This window comes from Mercenaria mercenaria, chromosome 12 (assembly GCF_021730395.1).
Source record: "Mercenaria mercenaria strain notata chromosome 12, MADL_Memer_1, whole genome shotgun sequence".
NCBI classification, from domain to species: domain Eukaryota; kingdom Metazoa; phylum Mollusca; class Bivalvia; order Venerida; family Veneridae; genus Mercenaria; species Mercenaria mercenaria.
The window spans coordinates 18091708-18115933 of NC_069372.1; the positions used below are offsets into that span (position 1 = coordinate 18091708).

Consider the following 24226-nt stretch of genomic DNA (forward strand, 5'->3'; position numbering starts at 1 on the left):
ACGTTAGTTCGATCGGTCTACCTGGGTGCCCGCTCCTGATGAAATAATGTACGGAGGGGTACTCGGAAAAAGTTGAAAAGTCGCTAATGACCTATGATTAAGTTGGCGTGACGTTAAACCCATAAAAAATGCGTCTTAAATCAAGTCTGATCTGGTTACTATCTCAAACCAAAATCATTCCTACATGTATCTGTATTTACATTTTTATGGTTGACATTACGTGTTACATTTCAACTATTTCGTGACTAGCGTTTTGTACCTTGTTAAAGTATCTTCTAAAATTTCGGATCTTTAGCATTTGATCACACACATACGAAATAAAAATGTGTTAAAATTAAAGTATCTATAATAACGCAGGACTTTCCAAATATTCCCTTTTCAACTCTTTAACCTGTTTTTTAAAACAAGTACACTGTAAACAGCTTTGTTTACAACGTCTTCATTTATATGAATCAAAAAGACTGTTTACCTGGGAAGGTGTGTTATGTAACCTAATTAACAGTACAAATTGAAATAAGTAACATATTTTTTATTCAAGTAGTTTTCCTAAAAGACACCATCTTTTGTTCCAGATTGGAACTAATCTTTGCTAGGCATACTACATTGTATTACAGACAAACAAAAAGCAAAAAAAAAAAAATACAATAAAGCATATCAAAAAAACATTACCTCTGAACTCGTATCCTATATCCACATATAACACTATATTACTTCAACCGTCACGCGGAAGATGTTAGATATAGTTTCATTCACAACAGAAAAAAAACTTGTAAACTTGAACAATCACTACTACTGTTGAATGCATTTTATCACAAAATAGACTATATTGGGATATGATACGGTGAATGATTTAATATAAACTTTTGAAGTAAAATGTTTTTTCTACCTATTCTGATATGTAATAAAGAGTCAATTAATATCAAAATGTCAATGAAAAGATGTTCTTTTGAATCATAAGAATTATTAGGATGTTTCTGGCGTTATTTAAGATATCTATCTTAATTCAAATAAAGGTAATTACAAAGTAAATTCCACAGGGCAGTATACTGTAATTTTATCTGTTGTACCTTCATTTGAATTAATATAGATGTCTTAAATAACGTCAGAAACATCCTAATAATTCTCAAGATTCAAAAGAACATCTTTTCATTAAACGTTTAGTATTAATTGACTACTCTTTATTACATATCAGAATAGACAGGAAAACAATAATTACAAAATGATGTTGGATCGATTCTTTGACTCTTATAACCAGAAACTTTACAACGCCGAGTCCAGTGCATGTACAAATAGGGTAAAGGACTATATCTGTAAAAGATTATCAGTTCCTTATCAGAAGATCATCTGAAACAAAAACAATGCAACAAAACAAAGTAATAGGAATATGTTGTTTTATTGCTTCTGTTTCACATTTTCACTAATTTTAACTTTATACAATGCTGGTGTTACTGCCAGATTACCTGACATTGATCCGATAATACATAAACGAATTTGCACGTGCTTCCACAGAGTGTGTGTCACTTTGATAGACAAGAGCATCACTTGAAGGTCCTCCTACATCACACCGAACTGACTTGGCATATAATACTTATTCGTTAGTCTTGTGTATTAGTCTTAATATTACATGTTCAATGTCAACCAACTTTCTGTGATATTTTAATATAAATGTAAAAGGCATGTGCTATGTAAATCTAATACAACGTGTGCAATGCTTAATTGAATAATTAATTTGCATTTCCAATGTCATATGATCTATTCAAAAGACCACAATAGAAATAAGAATGCTTTATGTCTTTTTTGTGTTATACTTGGTATTGATTATGTGTCATCTACAATTGCACTTTAATTTTCACATTTATTATGTTGACATTGAATTTGTATTTGTTTTATATTATATTGTCTATTTTACTACAATAAAGTCTATCTATCTGACTTTGAACATGTATTTGCACTGCATAGAGTGTAACTATCAAAACTATATACATGTATTGAATGGTGTGCCAGTCAATAGCCAAACCTATTTGTAGAAATAGAACCTAAACATTTCAAAGACAAAAACTCACGAAATAAAGTCTAGAGAATAATTACTAAGTTCTTCAAAAAATAAAAATGATTTACAAATATGACTTTTATGAAAGTTCTGTTTGTAACAATAATTGAAGGTTTGATGTTTCGCAAAGAATGACATGTACATTGTAAGAAATTAACTTTTAACAGGAAGCATTAAGTATTATCTTCGAGCGAAGACATTACAGTAAGTATCCAAGTATCCTTTGCACATATACCATTGAGTAGAAAACGAAAATGGTTTTAAACTTAATGTCATTTCTTTACAACAAAACCAAATAGGAAATACATTTAACTGTATGTGAATGAATTACTTTCATCTATGTTTTAGATGTATTTGTTAGGTGTGATACTATACGAAATCAACTTATAACAGTCCTATAATGAAATGAAGCGTTAATTATCAGACACAATTGTGCTGTAATACATGATAGGTTGGGTTGATTAAGGTATATTTTACTATGCCTACTGTTTGCCCCTGGTCTGACCCATTATATTGCATGACATCAGGAGTAACTTTTCATATCTTGTTTTTTTCTACATGTTTTACGATAGCCCAGCAAGATAAAGTTTTAAATTATAGACTATTTATAGCACAAATGTGTAATAATTATTATTATATATCGTTGGTCACAATGCAAAACATTGAATATCTATTTCCATGTTTGCTTTCATGTGTGTTTTGAACAACATCTGTCTGTTTTAAAACGCTATTCCCGTATGCCATTTTTTTAATTCAAATTAAATTAAATTACAAATAGGTTTTCTTAACATACGTCAGGCTTAGACGATTTCATGACTAAACGTGGTTTAAAATTTTTTTGATGATTGACACCGAATGAAACCATATCTAAGATTTTATGGATGATAACTTCATAATTACATTCACTGCGGTCGTAACCAGAGTCTCCGAATAGGAGCTAACGCAAAAAGGAAACGACATACCAGATATTAAGAGCAGAACAGAACAGTCATTTATTGATATAACTTGAAAATGTACAGTTCATCGTTATAATAACAAAATATACTAAAACATGCAAAGCAATGCGAGAGTGAACAAAACAAAAGAACATTCAGTTAAAATTCATTCAATATTGTTTGCAGTGTGACTTGCCGTGAGAATCAAAGATATATATGACTGTAATGTTTTCTAAATAAAGTTCCCTCAGGGATACTCTTCCTTCAGTGAATGTACAATGTAAGATACTATACGAAGGATTCAATGTACACAGTCATTCAATGTAAAAAGCGTGCGAAACAATACTGTCTGCCACTTAATGTCTTGTAGTAGTTTTACATAGTTCATCATCACGTTAAACGGAATATGATCATTCAACGCGGCTATAGTTTTTAGATTTTATGCGAAATCATTCAGTTTGGTTTTAATATGTCTAAAGAATTCATAAAAACTTTCATTTTCTTATATGTAGAATACCAAATATTATAGAGTATTTCTTTACGTTATGTTAAACCAAAATCAATTTCCCTTTTTATGATAATTTATTTTTCACAATATAAGAAAAGAACTTATGTAATCAGATCATACATCGGCTTGTTTTCACAAATTCGTCTATTCGTCTTAACTGATGACCAAAAAGACCTCACGAGACGGAAAACGTTATTGACTTGAAATAAAACGCGTTATATAAAGGAAATTTCTATGTTTTGAATCGGTTAATTCTTCTGTAAGACCTCGATTTACGTTACATCGTCATGACGGAAACTCTACTTCGTTTTCCAACTATTTATTCACTGTTAGCATGGTGGACTATTTCATCAAAAGAGCCATCTTCATATTTTTTGCAATATAAGCAGCAGCTGTAAAACTACACCCAATGAGAATATGATATCACTTATAAATTGCTACTCCCAATTTGTTTTCTATCATAGGATATCTTTTAATTGCACTAATTATGTTAACGTATTCCCTTGGATAAAACAGGAAGATTGGCGCAGCGATTACAAATTACACCTATGTACAAAACCTAATGACCATTGCTACAGATTGTTTGGCTGATGTTTTCGGTCAATAATGTGACGTCTCCATCCTTAAGAATAAGAAGTGGTCATGCATGGACTTCGACCATAACACGTGTCAGGAATCACTTATATTTGAGCGTGTAAAGGTTTGAATATTGAGATTTATATGATGACAATAACGCATTTTCCATTTGTGTTTGATTTAATTTCATTTCACATATATCTTCCACTATCTTTTGAGCAGTGGATTATTGATGAAAAAAATGCATAGGATGTATGTCTTTTTGTGCCTGTTTCTTTTTTTTTTTTTTTTATTTTCTCGTGTAAATTATCAGCAGTAAAATACATTCTCTTTCTTGGATGAAACTTGTTTGAAAATTAGTAAAGGCTTATTTTATGATAAAAATAGCCCATGGATTTCATGGGCATAGAAGAGGTCTTTTACTGACTTTACCTTCCCAAGTATGAAAAGGTATTTCAGACTAAATATTGCATTTCAAAAAAAAAAAAAAAAAAAAAAACACATCAGATTTAGGTACTACGCTATCAAGTTCTCAACAGAAAGCATATTAGATACAGCACCACCCGTGCAAATCTTTATAGCTTTCACCGTTCACCGTCTGTAATTTTGATAAACCCAAGTCATTATCTCACATTTCCTGTATGATCCATTCCTTGTTTTTAATTATTGATACCTGTATTACTGATACTGCATCGAATAACATTGAGCGGAGCGGACAAAAAACTTGGACTCGCTTTCCGGCATGCTTTTGCAGCCAATCAGCGCTTTTTTAACAGTATGAACTATGATTATGCATTAATAATTATGTGATGTCTGCAACAAAATAATCATAATCTTTTTTTATATATTAAAACGACGAAGTCTAAACAACTAGTATGACATTGAAAGTATAAATGTGCATTAACTAGACTGTTATGAATAGAAAGACGCAATAAATATTGCATTAAACTGAAACTAAAAGCGTTAATTCAGTTTTTGCCCGCCATTACTACGGAGAAATTCATATTCGTCTATTTTTGTTTTCAGTTTTTGTTCAATAAACAAACCATAAAATATATCAGTTATGTATTCGTACAGAAAGTTCAATAATGTGTTTCCTGACTTTTTCCCCACTTCATTCAAGTCAAATGTTCTTTAAATGTTAACATATCGTGGCAGACACCGTCTTCTAATTTTCATGAAATTAACATACAGGTGCAATTTCGGTTTTGAAAATAAGAAAAAGTTATATGAGCCGCGCCATGGGAAAACCAACATAGTGGGTATGCGACCAGCATGGATCCAGACCAGCCTGCGCATCCGCGCAGTCTGGTCAGGATCCATGCTGTCCGCTAACAGTTTCTCCAATTCCAATAGGCTTTAAAAGCGAACAGCATGGAGCCTGACCAGACTGCGCGGTTGCGCAGGCTGGTCTGGATCCATGCTGGTCGCAAACCCACTATGTTGGTTTTCTCATGGCACGGCTCATATGTAAATTTTCTGATAGCTTTTGTGTTAAAATTTCGGAAATACCGTGTATTAAATCGTCTTTGTCGTTGAACATATGTCTATAATGTTAACTTTTGTATTCTGTAGCCCTCAGAATAATTTTAAATATAACAATGAAACAAAGTGTAAGGTCGTTCGCATTATCATGCAGTTGTTTCTTCACTCACTTTTTAAACCTCCAAGACGCTTCAAAATATATATAGTATTATTATCTAATGATTACAGAAAGTTGTTACCTGTAAATTTATATATCCTCTCGTCTTAATTTGTTTTATCATTTAGTTGTATATGTTTTATCACTTATTTGAAGTCCAAATATTTGTAATTTTGTCAAGTTGGAAGTGAAGCTTATAAAGTACTAAATCAAAATCAAAAAGAATATAAATGGGTTCCCTCCTTTGATAAACGAAGCATGGGCTATAACACGAAGCTGTTGAAACTATAAAAGACTACTGGGTACCTAATCAATAATTCAGCAGTCTCCTCTTACACTGGTAATAAATAAGAAAACATTAGTATATACTGTTGAGCAATACAATAGTTATGCCGATGACAGGAGAGACACTTGCTATTGTAGCAAAAAAATAAAGATATTTATAAGAACCAAATCCAAATTGAAAAATGTTAACGATAACTTCCACAAAAAATAGCGTGTGTGCGTGTGAGTGTGTGCATGCGTACATGCATGCGTGCGGGTGGTCAGGTTTATAATAGTACAGACTTAATACATTATATTGCTACGCACTGTATAAATGTGTACAGTTCTTAATAAACCGACTGTTTTTTAACAAACGACTGTTGTACATGTACATGACATTCAATTGTGAATGTATATTTCTAACGTTAGTTTATTCATTTAGTCAAAATTAATTTTCAACTGAGAATTTTCTACATTAAAAGTTAGTATTTAAATCATGAGATATCTTTAAAGAAATCAACTGAGAAATCAATGTTAACTTCAGCTGGATATTTTTTGTAAATACTCTAGTCGAAAAGCGGCTTTATTTTACTCTCACAACGTCAAACATTTGAAACTAGTTTTAACGTATTTGCGAGTGACGCAACCACAAGGAAAAGTATTATAGTATGAAGTGTTAACGAGTCAGAATAATTGTACTTGCGAACAATGGATAATTGTGACTCACGTGTATAAAACAACGAAAAACCAAGAGATCACAGAGTGATCTTGGCGCCCACCAATGTGCCATTTTTGAGTGTTCCAAATTTCAAGACTTATTGACTAGCTCAAGGTCAAATTTCATTTCCGTACACAACACTGTGCATGTGGTCCAAATTCGAAAGCTGTAGCTTGAGAAATGTGAAAGTATGTCACTAGATCAATTTCAAGGACAAAGTTCTTTGTACACAAAACTATGCATGTGCATCAAGTTTGAAGGCTGTAGTTTGAGAAATTTGAAAGTAGGTCACTAGGTCAATCTTAAGGTCAAAGTTTATTTCGGTAAACAAAACTATGCAAGTGGTCTAAATTTGAAGGCTGTAGCTTGAGAAATGTGAAAGTAGGTCACTAGGTCAAAATCAAGATCAAATTACACTTCAGAACACAAATCTATGCATGTGGTCCAAATTTAAAGCCTGTACCTTCAAAAATGTGAAAATAGGTCACTAGGTCAATGTCAAGGTCAAAGTTTGTTTCGGTACACAATCCTATGCATGTGGTCTAAATTTGAAGCCTGTAGCTACAGAAATGTGAAAGCAGGTCACTAGGTCAATCTTAAGGTCAAAGTTCATTTCGGTACACAAAACTATGCAAGTGGTCCAAATTTGAAGGCTGTAGCTCGAGAAATGTGACGGCAGGTCACTAGGTCACAATCAAGGTCAAATTTTATTTCGGAACACAGAACTATGCATGTGGTCCAAATTTGAAGCCTGTACCTTCAAAAATGTGAAAGAAGGTCACCAGGTCAATGTAAAGGTCAAAGTTTGTTTCGGTACACAAAACTTTGCATTAGGTCTACATTTGAAGGCTGTAGCTACAGAAATGTGAAAGTAGGTCACTAGGTCAAAATCAAAGTCAAATTTCATTTCGGAACACGAAACTATGCATGTGGTCCAAATTTGAAGCCTGTACCTTCAGAAAATGTGAAAGTAGGTCACCAGGTCAATGTCAAGGTCAGATGTTTTTTCAGTGCACAAAACTATGCATGTGGTCCAAATTTGAAGGCTGTAGCTACAGAAATGTGAAAGTAGGTCACTAGGTCAAAATCAAAGTCAACTCATGTCAAGGTTCATCTTGCCACTCAAAACCATACATGTGGTCCAAATTTAAATGGTGTAGGTTATTGACAAGAAGATTTTCCCTATATAAGTCTATATGAACCATGTGACCCCCAGGGCGGGGCCATATTTGACCCTAGAGAGATAATTTGAACAAAGTTGGTAGAGAACCACTAGATGATGTTACATTACAAATGCCAAAGCCCTGGGCTTTGTGGTTTGGACAAGAAGATTTTCAAAGTCTTTCCCTATATAAATCTATGATAACCATGTGACCCCCGGGACGGGGCCATATTTGACTCTAGGGGGGTAATTTGAACAATCTTTGTAGAAGACCACTAGATAATGTCACATACAAAATATCAAAGCCCTAGGCCCTGTGGTTTTGAACAAGAGGTTTTTAAAAGTGTTTCCCTATATAAGTCTTTATAAGATCTAAAAAGTAGATCCCTCGGAAGCAACGAGAACAAGGCAAACAGTGAAAATTGCAGACTCGGTTTGATTGAGTCTGCCCATGAGCAGTAATGGAAAATGCAACACTGCCCACGCCCCCTAGCACCGGCTCAAGCAGTATTCAATCTTCAATCTAAATGATTGAATCAATGCTCCCGAAGGACCAGAAAATATAACAAACTGAGATGAAGTCTGGCGACTTTTCGGCCGCCACACACACTTAACACCCGCTGTTGTGAAGTAAATAAAATCTAAAGTGATCCCTCGAAGCATTAACTCTATGTTGAACCAGTCTGATTTTCAGGGACAAACTAGGGTACCAATATCATTCTGACAAGTTGGTCAAAATCCCTGTAGTTTCTGAGGGATGCGCAACGAGAATTTTAACGGACGACGGAAGGACGGACGGAGACGGACACGGACGCAGAGTGATTTGAATAGCCCACCATCTGATGATGGTAGGCTAATAAAAAAGTTATCGTTATTAAAAATAAAAGACAAAAATAGTCTATACTTTTGATTGAACAATAATTAAACACAATAAAAACAGTAAGAATTTTTACTTCTATTTGATTATTTGATGTGCTTTAAATATTAAAACTTATGTCGCGGGTAAGATGGATATACGAGGTAACTGTTAAGGACGAACGAGGTTACGGTACGCAACAGACCCGAGTGCCGATAGTCATTTGAATGATGATTCTTTCCACCATTCTGAACGACCTTTGAAATTTAGATGGCCGAAAATTAAAGAAAGCTCATGACGTTATAACAAATAAAGGGGACAGCACGTAATTAGTATTTTGATAAATAGTGTTTGAATCAAATATACTTAGAACAATAGGAACATCAAGGTATGAATTTTGTTTTATTAACAATTCTATATTGACTGTATTTACGCGAAGTCATCTTAAAAAATCACTATACATTTATCTATATATATATAACTTCTGTTATGTTTACACAAGAAAAATGTTTGGTATTTTCACTTTCTGAAGCGACAAAATTTGGGCAAAATTGAAATGATGTTAACTGAAACGCGTTGGTGCTTATAGCTGTTGTAATTGGGCTGCATTTTGTTTAAACTTAGACTGAACGCAAAAAAAACATAATTAACTATCTTGTAGAAAATGGTGCAGGGTTTTGCTTTAATTACGTTTACGCTAGGATTTTTTTTCTTATGTAAATAGTATTACAACTGGAAAAATGTTATCAAAACTTTGAATTTAGATTTTATACTCAATTAAACGACAGTTTTTCATAAAATTAATATCTATTCACCTCATATGGCATTGAAACACGACATGCAATATTATAAATATGAGATGTCATTAATTAATGCCTTTATTACGCCATAAGATCACTGTTACTATAGCAGCCTGCTAGTGATTTCTTAATGATATAAGTAAGTAGCTCGATCTGGGAAGCTGTATTTGGCCCGAGTGAATTTTGCCGGATCGGATCTCAAGAGGCGCGCAAGCGCCGAGTGTGATCCGACCTTGCAAAATCCACGATAGCCGAATACAAACTCCCAGATCTAGCTACTAAATGACCCTTTTATTATATGCCTCTACCTTGTTTGCTTGTTGTTTTGTTATTAAACGAAATTTTCAGTGTTTATCGATATTAAAATGGAAGTAAATGAAGTTTTTTATGTATGCTATTTATAGAACTGTGTCAGTTTATGCATATTAATCAAAATAGTCCGGCAGGTATAATACGGATGGTACAGTATGGAATTTAAAATGTACAATACTGATTTTTTTTTCTGTCTGTTCATATTTAATTGTAAAATACAATATTGCGATTTTTTACAGAATTTATACAGGTATGTAAGTAAACAGATATATGATAATTCAATGCAACGTTGGAAACGAATTTAGTTAAACTGATATCAGAAAACTGACAATGAATTGTCAAAAACTAACATCTTAGTGGAGGGAAGTTAATAAATTATGTACGTGTTCCAGTAACAGAGTTTGTGCTTTGCGTGTTCAATAGAATCTCTACCCGTAAAACATTTTATCATTATTTCGTGAACTAACACCATAATAATTACTTTCTCATAAAAATCCCTTTAATCTAATTGAACATGTGGCAATTTAACCTCGACCAAGCGACAAGGAAAGAACAATGATCCATGCCATTGTTCGGGGAATCAACATGAATTCAAATAGAACAAGAAATATCTTTAAAAATGATGGTCGGCGAATTGTTATAACGAAAGAAGTTTATGAATTTTTGGTCGGCGAATTGTAATAAGGCAAGAAGTTTATGAATTTTCCATCTAACATTCATCTTTCATCTAACATTTTTCAAATTGCAAAACTAAACACCGCACTTTAACAATTTAAATATTTCTCTTTTAATTTTTCGCAAAGGTTTCGTAGGGTTGCAATTTTGTTTCGTTTATCCTTAGACGAATAATTACAGCAGTAGTTTGATGAAGATTCATGAAGCGGTTCATGAGAAGAGGTCATTAAACGTGTTTATATTTTTAGCTAAATTGGTCCCTATCCCCATGTGTAACAAAATAGCAGGAGACCTTACGATATTGTTACACATCGTGTTTGATAAAAATCCATTAAAATTTTAGTGGTTAATGCGAAGAAAGGCATATCTACTTTTAGCTATAGTGGTCCCTAATAGGGCCCAAGTTCCTATATAAATAAATTTGGAAGAGGACCTTATAATGATGCTCCAGACCAAGTATGACAAAGATCCACCAAGCTGTTCATGAGACGCTGTATAAAGGCATTTCTAGTTTTAGCTCTAGCAGCCCCTAAAAGGGGTCAAATGTCCCAGCTGAACAAAGTTGGCTGCGGGCCTAATAAAGATACTACAAATCAAGTTTGATTAGAATACATGAGAAAAAATCAATTAAAGTATTTTTTTATTGATTATTTTTATTTATTTCTAAAATAGGCCAACTGATCCCGCTTTAACAAATGCATATTCGCTATTCATGAATCTCTGGACAATGACGTCACACCTATAAAAAAGTGAAGGTCAAGCAAAACATACAAATGTAATTATTTCAATATTTCTGTTTCATAAGCAAAGTTTGACCGTAGTCATACCGGTATCACATAGATAAACTGTATGCAGCGTACCTTCATTTCAGCGTAATGAGATTCAGTCATTATATAGCATATACATAATAAAACAAATTTCAACTGAGTTTAATATTTGCATACCATACTAAAGAAAAATATTTATATATAATAAATCAGTTAAATAGTTTATAACAAATATATCAAAGCAAACTCATTTTAATATGCAATCTGAATAAGTCACAAAAGCAAGAAGCCTTTTTATATACAGACGACAGTTGTAACAAGGAAAATCTTTTAAAAAGCACTTCTCTACATAAAAGACTCTTATCACACCCTTATTCATGTGATACGCAGACCGTATTCAGCTCTTTCTTTAATTTGATATATGTTGGTATTTGAACAGGTTTTTATCATATTTATTAAACTTACTTATCATTTTGAGATATATCAATATTCTTGCTAAATATACTGAGCCAAAGTTAGCTTTAAAACTGTGAACAGCGTCGTTTAGGATAAACGCTTTGTTTACATTTCACTCAGCGTAGCACAATCAACAGAGTGAAAGAGATTGACACTCTCGTCCAATCAGGCAGAGTGTTGCATAAATCTTCCATTTTGATAAATTGTCTATAATGCGTTATCAAGTAGTTTGATTTGCAAACTGAAGTCATGTGGCATAGGTAACGAATTCGTTCTAAACGGCGTTCGCCGAAAAAAGACAAAACGTTTGTTACACTATTCTGCATAATTCTGTTATCAAAATCGCAAACGACCTTTGCAGAAATTTAAAATAAGTAAAGCCTAGAACTTTCGACTTTTCTACGTTTTGTGAAAAATGTTTAACTGATGTTAGGGGCTTGAGGTTTATCGCAATTTTTTACCTGTCGTGATCAGACATGGATACACCATGCCACTCTACTTTTTTGTACTAAATGTAATATGAAACAAGTTGAAACAGGGTATCATTTTTTATTAGTGTGTCCATTTTATAATAATTTGAGAAAAACATGTTTACCTAGATATTATTGTTCTTGGCCTAATATAAATAAATTTAAAACAATAATGAAATCTACACAGAGAAATGTGATTGTTAATTTAGCAAGTTTATATACATGGCGACTCAAAAAAGAAATGGAATTAGTTAACTTTATATTTGATTTTCTGTCTATGTGTGTTGAATTTATGTCATAGAGATATGTTATCATGAAAATTGTTTATACTACACTTTTCTGTTCTTATAATATTGTACATAAATGTATAAACCGCCACACAGTAATTTGGCGATGGACATATGTATGTTTATGCCAATAAAATATTTGACTTGACTTGATTTTTTTTTCATAGTTGTTTCCTATGCTTACAAATGATGTTCTATAATAACAATGAGTATACAATGTAATAATAAAGACTTTATTTAAGGAGGAAGCACAATTGGTCATGAACCAATCCTCCCTGTGGTCCTACAACTCTAGGAAATTTTATTTAATATTGCGGGCATCGAGATTTGTTACGTACCACTATGTTTGTCCTGTACTACAACGGAATTTAATGAAAGTACTCTTTAATTATTTTCAAGTATTTCAAATATTTTTGTGCTTACAATATTGCTGATAGGAAATAATGTTCTATAAGCCTCAGTTATCAAAACATGACTTTTATTCTCAACGATATGACGAGAATTTAGTACTTCTTGAACTTTTCTTTTATCTGAGTTTTCAGTAACACAACATAAATGTTTGCATTATGTACTATCACTTAAATTTGTTTTGCGGACTATGGCTGCTTGTACGTATGCTGCTCGATAATATCGCAGTATAGATGCAGTAAGTTTAAATGCTCAAATAGTTAATTCTAGAATGTTTATACTTTTTGACTGTGAAAATAATAATAACAAAAATGATATTTATCAACTAGACCAAAGTCGACTCTTTTTGTAATGCTTGCGTATTACACACAATTGTTTGTAAAATAAAATTACCATATTCTACTAACTTTCTCTTTAGATAGCATTGCAATATCCTCAGATAAACATAAAGAATAAACTAAACAGTGTGGAGCTTTCAAATATTTATTATTTTCTAAAAGCATTTTTCCCATATAAAGTAAACATGACATAGACATGTATGAAGATGGCTTTTCAACAAATGAATATGAAAGACATAATACCTTTATTGAATCTGCTTCTTTGTCTGCCGATATTATGAAAGACAGCAAGGCAAAGCTGACAGCATGACATCTCTGGCTTATTTTGAATGTACCCATTACTCGCATAATAGGCATCGCAGGAAACAAATGCCACGAAACCAGTGAAATATCATTTCGTTTTTCACTTCTTCAATCAGCATCATATCCGCTTTATCTACATATTCTCTCTCTCTCAAATCCAGGTACACAACAGATAGATATTAACTTTCCTTTTTCTCTATGTATTCGTAAAATATATTCGTAATCAAAGCGATTTTATTTTATGAGTGTTAAAATTAGTGTATTAAATTAAAAGTTGAGAAAGCAACCGAGCATATTGTCGAGATGTCCACCTAAATTAAAATGATTGATGAAGTGGAGGTGACAATATCGTCATGGAAACATAATCACAGCGCCGATTCAATGCTTTATAATTTGATCAGGATGATAAAACCCAAACTTTCTAATGTCATTACTAGGAGGTAAAATAAATTTACAAGTGCATTGTTCCAATTATTATAGAAAAAAATAAGAATATAAATATATCAGTTTATTTAAATTAGTTATTTAGAAAAAAGTTTATTTGAGATGCCAACGCACAAAATATTAAGCACAGTGTGGGAAAAATGTCAACATAATTTGAAATTCAAATATATCAACATAATTTGAAATCAAAATATAGAGATTTGGCCTTTAATCAAATTAACAGAACATTATTACATATGAAAATATCAAAATTTAAAAAAAAAAATGAATCCGTCAAGTTCAGACTACACTTTGATCTTTAAGATATTTTTTGTTTCTTGAACGAATCATTGAAAAGAAATACTTGTTCTGCATAAAAGAGAAATGATTACGTGGTAGACCTTGATTGTTCTTTTGCAGATTAAAATTGCCCAATCCAAGTTATTAACTCGTCAATTATTACAATTTTACAGTTATTTATGATATAATATATAGCGCGTAATACTTTAATGGGGATAGAACCTACGAAGTGAAATTTAATTTATATTGTTCTTATTAAAACTGTCACTCGTTGTGATATGTACTCAGTTTACAATAAAGATTACGGTACAATGCAAAAACACTTTCGTTTGATTGTTCAGTCACTGTGATAAAACTATTCCCATATTTAATATGTTTAGATTTACTTGATCAGGTTTGCTGATATAGCTACTTTTTTACTTGTATCTGCGAGCTCCTGGGCCTATGAAATATTCTTTTTTATATGAAAGAAAGTAAACAAATTGATAACATTATTCGAAATGTTAAGTAACTAATGCAACCGTTTAAAACGAAAAAAGATAAATCAGACGAGGCGGTGCTACAGGTTATTATGGACTGTTGTTTTTTTTTTTTTGCTATTCATCTGAATGTGAATTTGAAGATTTAGTGCTATTTCAATGACTATTTATCAGTAACATTGTATATAAAATGATTAGAATTGCATTCGAATTTACAGTATCGTTGTTACTATACTATAATTGAAAAACATTGTGTAATTTATTAAATTTTATCTTCTTTGTAATATACCATATTAGCGTACAATTTTACGATCGTGTTTCAGTTGGTTTGTATTTTTCTTAATCGACACGACGAAACACGTCATGAGAAATATGGATAGAATGAAGAAACAGAGCATCTAAAATTGGGAGGAAAAAGCAATTTAGCAATACATTTTTACAATTACTAAGTTATGTCCCTTCTTAGTTTTCATTTATTTAGGGGGCGAAGCAGGGAGATGGCGTTCAATGTGGCACGGCATATTTGTAATTTCATAGGTTTCAATAATCTTTTATTTGCAAGCCTTTCTTTCTTAAATTATGGTCTTTTTATAATTATAAATAAGCGTATTAATAACACTATTATATACTCAGGTCAATTATTTATGTAATTATATGAGCCGCGCCATGAGAAAACCAACATAGTGGCTTTGCGACCAGCATGGATCCAGACCAGCCTGCACATCCGCGCAGTCTGGTCAGGATCCATGCTGTTCGCTAACAGTTTCTCCAATTCCAATAGGCTTTAAAAGCGAACAGTATGGATCCTGACCAGAGTTCCGCGCAGGCTGGTCTGGATCCATGCTGGTCGCAAAGCCACTATGTTGGTTTTCTCATGGCGCGGCTCATTTATGTAGTGGAACTTTATTATCAGGTATTCTCCGTAAACTTCAGTTCGTATTATTCTTACACTAATAAGATACATTTGTATGGTTTAGATTGTATATTTCGGCCAATTAGGAAGTAGCATTGTATCTTCTGAAGGAACACCAGCATGTAATTGTTTAACCACTGTCTATTTTAGTATTTTTCGAATGTTTTTGGGGATTGCGTATTCTTTCTGTGAAAGCAAAGCCTTAGAATGGGTATTGCACAGAATAAAAAATATTACAAAGAAATCTTTAATAGTGTCCATTTTATGGCGAAAAATATATTTCTCCCTTGGTAATTCTGACTCATTGGCACCATACCAGAAAGAAAAAAAAACACTGTACATGTTATACCCTACCCCTGGGCATACTATACGAACAATAGTCATGGACAGGAAAATGGCAGAGACATTTTACATCTTTTGTTGTTTCGCCAACGTAACAGAATAAAAATCTTGGATAAACTCCCCTAATGAAGTTCCCGCCTAGATAACAAAATTATTCTGATTGGTACTGATTTGTAAAATGTATGTCAATCGTAGTTTAACTACACGTGTACGCTAGAATGTGTGTATGCAACATAATTGCGCAATGTAAATTGAATAAACAATTCAATACAAAATAATTTCTAAGATGGCTTTCTCTCATCATTTCAACTAAGGTTATTTTACAGTCTGGTTTTGTTTGCTTACATTTCGCATAGTAACATGCACACACGACCGTGCTGTCTAGACAGGTACTTCACTAGGGAAGTTCATCCAAGTTTTTTTTCTGTAACGTTGACGGAAACATAAAATATGCAGAGTGTCTCTTTGATATGAAATATTGAAACAATGTGACTGGTGCACGATGGAAGATAAATTTCTACTTATCCAATATGCATTGTGCCTATTTACAAAACTGTGAGAAATGCGCGATTGAAATGGGTTAGTCCATTTTCCCGTTCATGACCATGGTTATTATAATATTCCTAGAGGTAGTGTATAACATGTAGAGTAGCATTTTCTTTCTGGACTGATGCAGTTTCCTGACCCATACAATTCTTAATATGTTTAAAAGGCAAACCAATTAGGTCTAACTTTCTGGTGTCCGAAACGACTAATATTTACAACCAAAATTATTGTTCTTACTTCAGGTTCTTAAATAATTAACGTTTTTCTGTAATTAACAAAGCCGCTACCCTTTATGTTCTTGAAAATAATTTATTATGAAAAAAACTGAATAATGATAATAATACAATTGTTAACGAGATGATTTGTCCATTATGCCAATCTGAAACCCCATTGGTTTAGAGAAATATGATATACGAATCAACGATAGTTCAACGAATATGACTAATAATATTTTAGTTAAAAAATAAAAATGAATTTACATCAGAACAAAATTTATCATACATCCGTGCCAAAAAAAAGTAAATCTACTAATCTCAACGTTATAAGCAGTCGCTTTATCTTGGCATAATCAACCGTTACAATTCAAGCAATATTGAAATAGCGTAAACTCGATGTTTCTTATCATTCAAAGGGATGTTGACTGAAAATTTTCTGAATAAACAGCGAACAGTGCTGACCATGATCAGCAGGTTGATCTTGATCTGCACCTGGTCGCAAAGGCAGAATCAATTGCCGTCAACTGGTCGCAAAGGCAGAATCAATTGCCGTCAGCTGGTCGCAAAGGCAGAATCAGTTGGCTCATTGTCACCTTAGAAACGGACGTTTATTTGCTTAATGGTACCTTATATTGAGCATAAATTACCGTCATACAGAAATGATAAAACAGAGCTTTGATTTTATTACATTTGCTCAGGGTAACTATCTTTTAATATAATAATAAAAAAAAAACACAACAACTAGCAAATGTAATATTTTTTATCAATATCTTTTTAAAGATTTTACATGTATCAAGAATAATTTTTCATGAAATATTATTTATTTAAGACAACATTTACTCAGTTAGGGCATTGAAATGCATTATGCAACAATGCATAGCAACATACAATATGACCAATTGACTGAAATGGGTTTATTATCCACAAGCTTCTAATTTCTTATTGCAACCAAACTAAACAGAGATACAATCATTCAGTACAGGACTACGTTGGAAACGGCATTATTACAACAGGAAAACATACCATAACCTTAATGAACGGAAATTATCAAATATTCACGGGTTCGTGTGCGACATATGTAACTGTTGGGATATTGCGTGCTTTGTAGAGTATGACCGTAAAACATTTACCCAGTACACCGTTAATTAACAACCAGATTATGATCTCATAACACATATTTTGGCATGTCAGCAAAGAAAATTGGTCAAAGGAGCAGCATTTTACTGCTTGCCTTGAAAATGAAAATATCGACAGTTTCAAGAATCAGTAGCTTTATTTGGTATCTGCAGTATTTTGTACAATCAAAAGGCAATAGTATTGATACAATGGAACAAAATAGTTACGTATTCAGACAGCATTATTCCTAGACCACTGATATTCGAACGACCCTCTCACAATGTTTTAAATATGGTCACAGAACCCTCAATTAAACCTTCCAGCCTATACAAAAAAAATCAGTTTTGTTTCAAATGCCATGAGCATCGATTTACGTCATTCATAATCTATTTTTGACCATTTGAAGACAAATACTCTGTTTATGTAACATATTGTCATTGTATTTAAGGGTCTAAGGTGTTATTTTTTGTTGTTGTTTTTTTTGGAGGGGGGGGGGGGGCTATGTAAGGTATCATTTTGAAACTATTTGCATGTAGATACCAACTTCCTGTTCAACATCATTTATTTTTGTTTCCTCCTTTTTCAGTGTTCTATCTTATATCGAAGTTCACATCAGTAATGTTTTATATGTTTGTGTAACAAATGCTGCATCAAAATGAAAACTCGTAATGAAGATAAAGTTTGAAGAGTTATTGGAAAAACATGTGTCTATTACATTTATAATTTAAATGTCAATCAAATTAGAAAATTCAGACAAAAACAAGCTTCGTCTTAATAAATACACCTTTTGAGACGCTTAGCATTTAAATATAATGATGATGCTGAAACTGTCACGTCATTATGAGAACTGAAATAAACACACTTTCTTGTGAAAAAAAGAAAACATTTTACTTTTAAACAACTCGTACATAAAATGAAAAAAAAAAAAATAAAAAAATAAAACAACAAATTATACTTTTTAAACAAAAATGTTCACATTATGTTAACGATGTCTTCATAGCTATGAATGCACTCACCTCGAAATTGTCATTGACGTTACTCTTTAGAAAGAAACAAAATGTGGTAACAGTATTATGCAGAAGTTCTTTCATTTATTCATAAACTTCACTATGCACACGGGCAAATACAAAGTATAACATATTATTGAAAATTTCTTGTTTTTTAACTTTTAAGTGATTTTGCTTTTGCGACCAGTGCAGACCAAGATCATTCTGCACATCCGTGCAGTCTGACCATGGTGTGCACTGTTCGCTATTCCATTAGTAAATGTTCCTTGAACACCCCTTCAAATAATAAATGGTACTGTCCAAATTTTCAATTCTATTAAAAAGCATTCTTTTAAACGCTAAATTTGCTTATTCAAACTTCAATTTATTAAAAATATCGGCCTGCTAAGATTTGCTACATTGCTTGCATTGGATATGTCAACTGAATACCAATTTAAAATAATATAAACATTCGCTGTAAATCATCGGTTTTTAATTTTTTTTTAATAAAAGCGATAAAAACATTGCTACAATTTGATTAAACTTCAATTTCTACATAAAATCATAATATACTGACACGGAAGTAAAGGTAGATGATAATATCGACTGGTTTAGCTACTATTAATTATGTTCGTGACGGCGAGCACAAGCGTCGGTAAATTGAAAACGAAAAGGAAAATACGCCTTGATTTGTATCCTGTAATACAGTCAACATCAAGCGGTTATGTTGTGCTGGCTTCAACGCAATCTTTTACATCTTGTAATATTGGCCAGACGGGATAATTTTATGGTTCATTTACTATTCAGTTTAATGTGAATTTTGTAGATCTACGAACATGGAATTTTGTATCAATTATGCCGTTTGATAGTTTTGATATAATATACATGTACATGCATCTTGTGGTAAAACCTGGCAAAGATATTTTGTTTTTTTGTGAATATCGTCGTCATTTCATACTTTTGCTTGACTTAGAGAGCATCTTATTACGCAACTGTTCTGGAAGTTTAAAAGTAATCAGAACAATTTTGATTAAGTTATAAGCAAAAACATATTGCATGTTTTTCCCAACCCGGAACACAGTTGTTGTAAAAACAAATGCATATTTTATATTTTGCCGTGATATTTCTGTCATCAAGATGTTGTAAATATATATCTCAACATTTATACTAAGTTTGAGGCCATAACAGTATATAGTTTTAGAGAAATCTCTGAAAAGTTCCCATTGCTCACATTTTTCTACATAAGTTCTTGTGTGGCTAAAGCTGACAAAAGCAAATGATTTGTTAAAAATGTTTAGAGATATTTTTCAGGACTGAATTTTTACTATTATATTAAGGATTTTATGTTTAATTTATTGGTTATACTGAATTTTGTTAAAACAATGAATCCTTGTTCACTTGTAATCCTTTAAAAATGGTTCTTAGATGTAAAGACCTAATTTTGGCGGCCATATTGAATATTTTTGGGTAAATTTGTGTGTCAATTCTTTGACACCTATTTTAAGTACTCACAAATTATTTGTAGTTTGAAGTATACTTACAAGATGTAAATGTAGTTTTTTATTATGTAAATGGTATTTGATAACATTCATTCTATTTCTTGCATTTGGCGAGAAAAGTTTTGCCTATTTGGGAAAATGTCATTGACCAATCAGATTGCAGCATTTTTGGTGCTTCACTATAAATTTGGGCTTATCAGTTATTTCTTGGCTTTTCTAGTTTACACTTTGGACTTAACGTTTCTTCTTGGATTGAAAGTCATTGAAAATTTAGTGCCAATTTTTGGAATTTAGGACTTTACTTTTAGTGGAGAATAAATTAGAATTTTGGAGTTTCATGATCAATTTATTTGCTTAAAAGTATACTTAAAGTTATGTGCCTTTTTTAAATAGTTGTGGAATTTTCTGACTATTTTTCTGAGTTTATAAGGAATCCTGGCTTTTCCTTGAAACAACTGAGCCAATGGTGTCGGTCACCATGAACATTTTATCCAAGTACGCCCCAGGGACCTGGGTTTAACACAATATCAGTACTCATTGAATGTAACTATATTCTGTACAATATAACAAACAATATTAACATTTTTTTCATAGTGACATATTTTCTTTACAAAATTTTTGACGCATGTTTTATGAGGGATGTTCTACCATTTTTGGTAATAGACATGAAGAAAGTAACGTCACGAGAAATAGAAAAAAGGTGAAGAAAAAGAGAAAATCGGACAGAAAATTATGGAGAAAGAACTTTACCTTTAAGGAAAATGTTCTATACCCGAAGAGTGTAAATTTAATTTAAATAGTACCAGTAACCTTAATCAGTAAAAAAGTGGAAAAAATATAAATAAAGTTTCAGCTTGATAGAATTAATTTTCAAGGTTTTTGGGCTTTTTCAGTAACTTATGTTAGTGCGTCAAATAGCCTCCAAAATAGCTGCCGCGACATAATTTATCACCTGGCCCACTTTTCTTGATGCTGCTTATTTGTGCCGTTTATTATCATTTTTCACTCTAAACTGAACACAAATTACACACATTTACTGTAAAATATACCAAGTCTCTCTTCTGATACATTGAAATTAGCAATTTTTAGGCTGTTGATTTGCACTTTAAAAACACTACACCCGAAACAGTGAAAATGTGATATTTTTAGTTTTTCTACAATTTTACTGCAAAATTGCACTAAATGTGTTATTTTCTATCATAATCTAACCAAACTAGTCAATTTATATATGAGCCGCGCCATGGGAAAACCAACATAGTGGGTTTGCGACCAGCATGGATCCAGACCAGCCTGCGCATCCGCGCAGTCTGGCCAGGATCCATGCTGTTCGCTTTCAAAGTCTATTGAAATTAGAGAAACTGTTAGCGAACAGCATGGATCCTGACCAGACTGCGCGGATGCGCAGGCTGGTCTGGATCCATGCTGGTCGCAAACCCACTGTTGGTTTTCTCATGGCACGGCTCATATTTTTACCTCAGCTCTACTTAAGGTCACAATCTACGTATTCAGTTTCTTCTTTATCTAAAAGCAATTAAATCTTGAGACCTCATTTTCAGTACCTTAGAGCATTTCAATGATATGAAAGCCATGCATAGCCAGTTAGTATAACATGTCTACTTTCCAAAAGTTAAAAAAAATAATATTGAGATATCTTATTACATATAAGAAAAATAATCTGTTTAGAAAAACAACATCCTCTGAAAATGCTCTCATGATATTCGATATTTAACGATTACGCGTATGTAGACGTATGCAGATATTTTCTCAATAAATAAAGTTTAAAGTAAAACCTAGAAATTCACACTGAATGTGGTATAGATGTTTTTTCAATACAATAAGCAATAAAACTAAGCCAAACGTAAAATTGCCACATCGTTATATGCCTTAGAATTCCATCTTTCATCCATAATATCGAACAACATTTTGGACTACTTCACATGCAACACTGAGTAGTCACTTTCTGTTCGGTGTTAACAGTCCCAGATGATAATGAGTACAAAATACGATGTTAATTAATGATGTTTAAATAAAATTTGGACCCGGAGATGACTTACTATAGTTCTAGGACCCTTTTGACCACTTCTGAACTTAGTGTATTGCACGCCATAATCTTTCGATATACACCCACTATAAATAGAATTTAATCAAGTGTGACACATTTATGACCAAGACAAGAGTATGCAATACTTTACAACTCCTTTGAACCTTCTGACATTGAACTGTAGACTGAAGTGAAAACTGCTTAGTATTGCATTCCTTGTTGTGAGTAGTACTTTTTCAAGTATAGATATAGTAAGAATAATCTTACACATTATAGCAAACAAAAGATGTCCAAAATAGTGCAGTATTTTAGGACACATTGTGATATCTACTTGGACCAAGAAAAAATAAATAAATTCAGTCTAGATGAAGTGTAACAAAGCTATGCCCAGAGTAAAGATGTACAATATTCTATCAATTTTCTGAGTCCTCTAGGTCTTGACCATGAGACTAAAATGATAGACTCTGACATCCAAAAAAGGAACAAATCGATTACTACAGAAATAGAAACTGTTCGATAAATAAATATTTGAAATTCCCTGATATGGACTTGACATTTTATGTCATGGACATGTATTTTATTCTCCCACTGGCCTCGTGGCCAAATAACCAGTAAACCGAAAACTCAGGAGTTACTGTAACCAATCTAAATGATAAGGACTTATTAGTCCCTTGCCATGTTTTTTTTTTTCATAATTACATATTAATCATGTATGTGTATTCCCCTAAAGAAAAATATATCGTGATCAATGAAGGAAAAACAGTCATGACATACTTATTTACATTAAGGGCATGAAAATGGTAAGCACAACAACAGATCCAAATAAATGCCATCGGCAAAACAATGTCATTCGTTACACTAGTTATTGCGCTCTGACATGAAAATAAAGTGACCTATTTTGGATTATCAATTAACGCGAGGATATCACGCAGGAAGATATAATATGTCTTCAATTTTACCAAACTGGCATTACTTGCATTTATTTGTTATGAGTGAACGTGATTTTCTACTGCATAATCACCAAGCTCTAGTTTGTTGTTAAAATTTCTTGCAGATCGCCTTAAAAGATTTAGATCCTTCAACAGCATTAAAAAGTACATAATATTTCAGAAACCTGGTTTATACATAAAGTACGTTTTGGCATGCATTATTCGCTCATATTCAGGGCTAACTATTTAAATATTGATACATCTAAAATATTTGGTTGCTACTATTGCAGAAATCATAGATAAATATTTTAAGGCTGTATATAGCATTTCCGGGACTGTTATGTTTATTGGTCTGTAATTTTATTTTTGTTTAACATTATTTTAGTTATTTATGAAAACCATATTACTGTCTCTAACGCCAGATGTACAGATTTCTTCTGCGTATGCAGTCTTCTTATAGTGTAATCTGAAGTGGAAATATTTTCAATGATTTGCCCTAAAGGGAATGGTAGCATTATTCAAATGCTCTTAATCGTTTTATAGAGCCTCTTAAATCATTTAAGACAGTGAAAGAGTTTTAACAAAAAAAATCTTAAAATTACATAGTTATGAACAACACTTAATTATATGATTGAAATGGTAGCCATATTGTTTCCGAGGCAATATAAAACAAATATATTATTTACTTTAAAGAATATTTAAATACTTATTTTACCTGCATTCAAATGATTTTGAAAATAAAATAGTTTCACTAATTATACCAACTGAATCAAAAGAAATTAGCATATTTTACATTTTAAATTCAGGAAGTATATAAATGAAGGATATTTGCTAAATAAATATTTCAGCAGTTTGGAAATGACGTAATCAACACTGAAATGACTGCAATGTTGTGTTAGATACTGTCTTA

General features: G+C 32.3%; 1 protein-coding gene across 2 annotated transcripts in view; it reads right to left on the minus strand.

The window, feature by feature from the left end:
- The window catches only part of LOC123533148 (uncharacterized), a 77260-nt gene extending 63545 nt beyond the window's left edge, over nucleotides 1–13715 (minus strand). Inside the window, exon 1 of one of the 2 annotated variants that reach the window (XM_053519326.1) lies at nucleotides 13468–13715. In XM_053519326.1, coding sequence (XP_053375301.1) covers nucleotides 13468–13537 — 70 coding nt within the window. In that variant the 5' untranslated portion in view covers nucleotides 13538–13715. Of the gene's footprint in view, nucleotides 1–669; nucleotides 786–13467 lie in introns of those variants that run through there. The other variant, XM_053519328.1, reaches the window with a different exon arrangement.
- Nucleotides 13716–24226: the final 10511 nt, after the last annotated feature.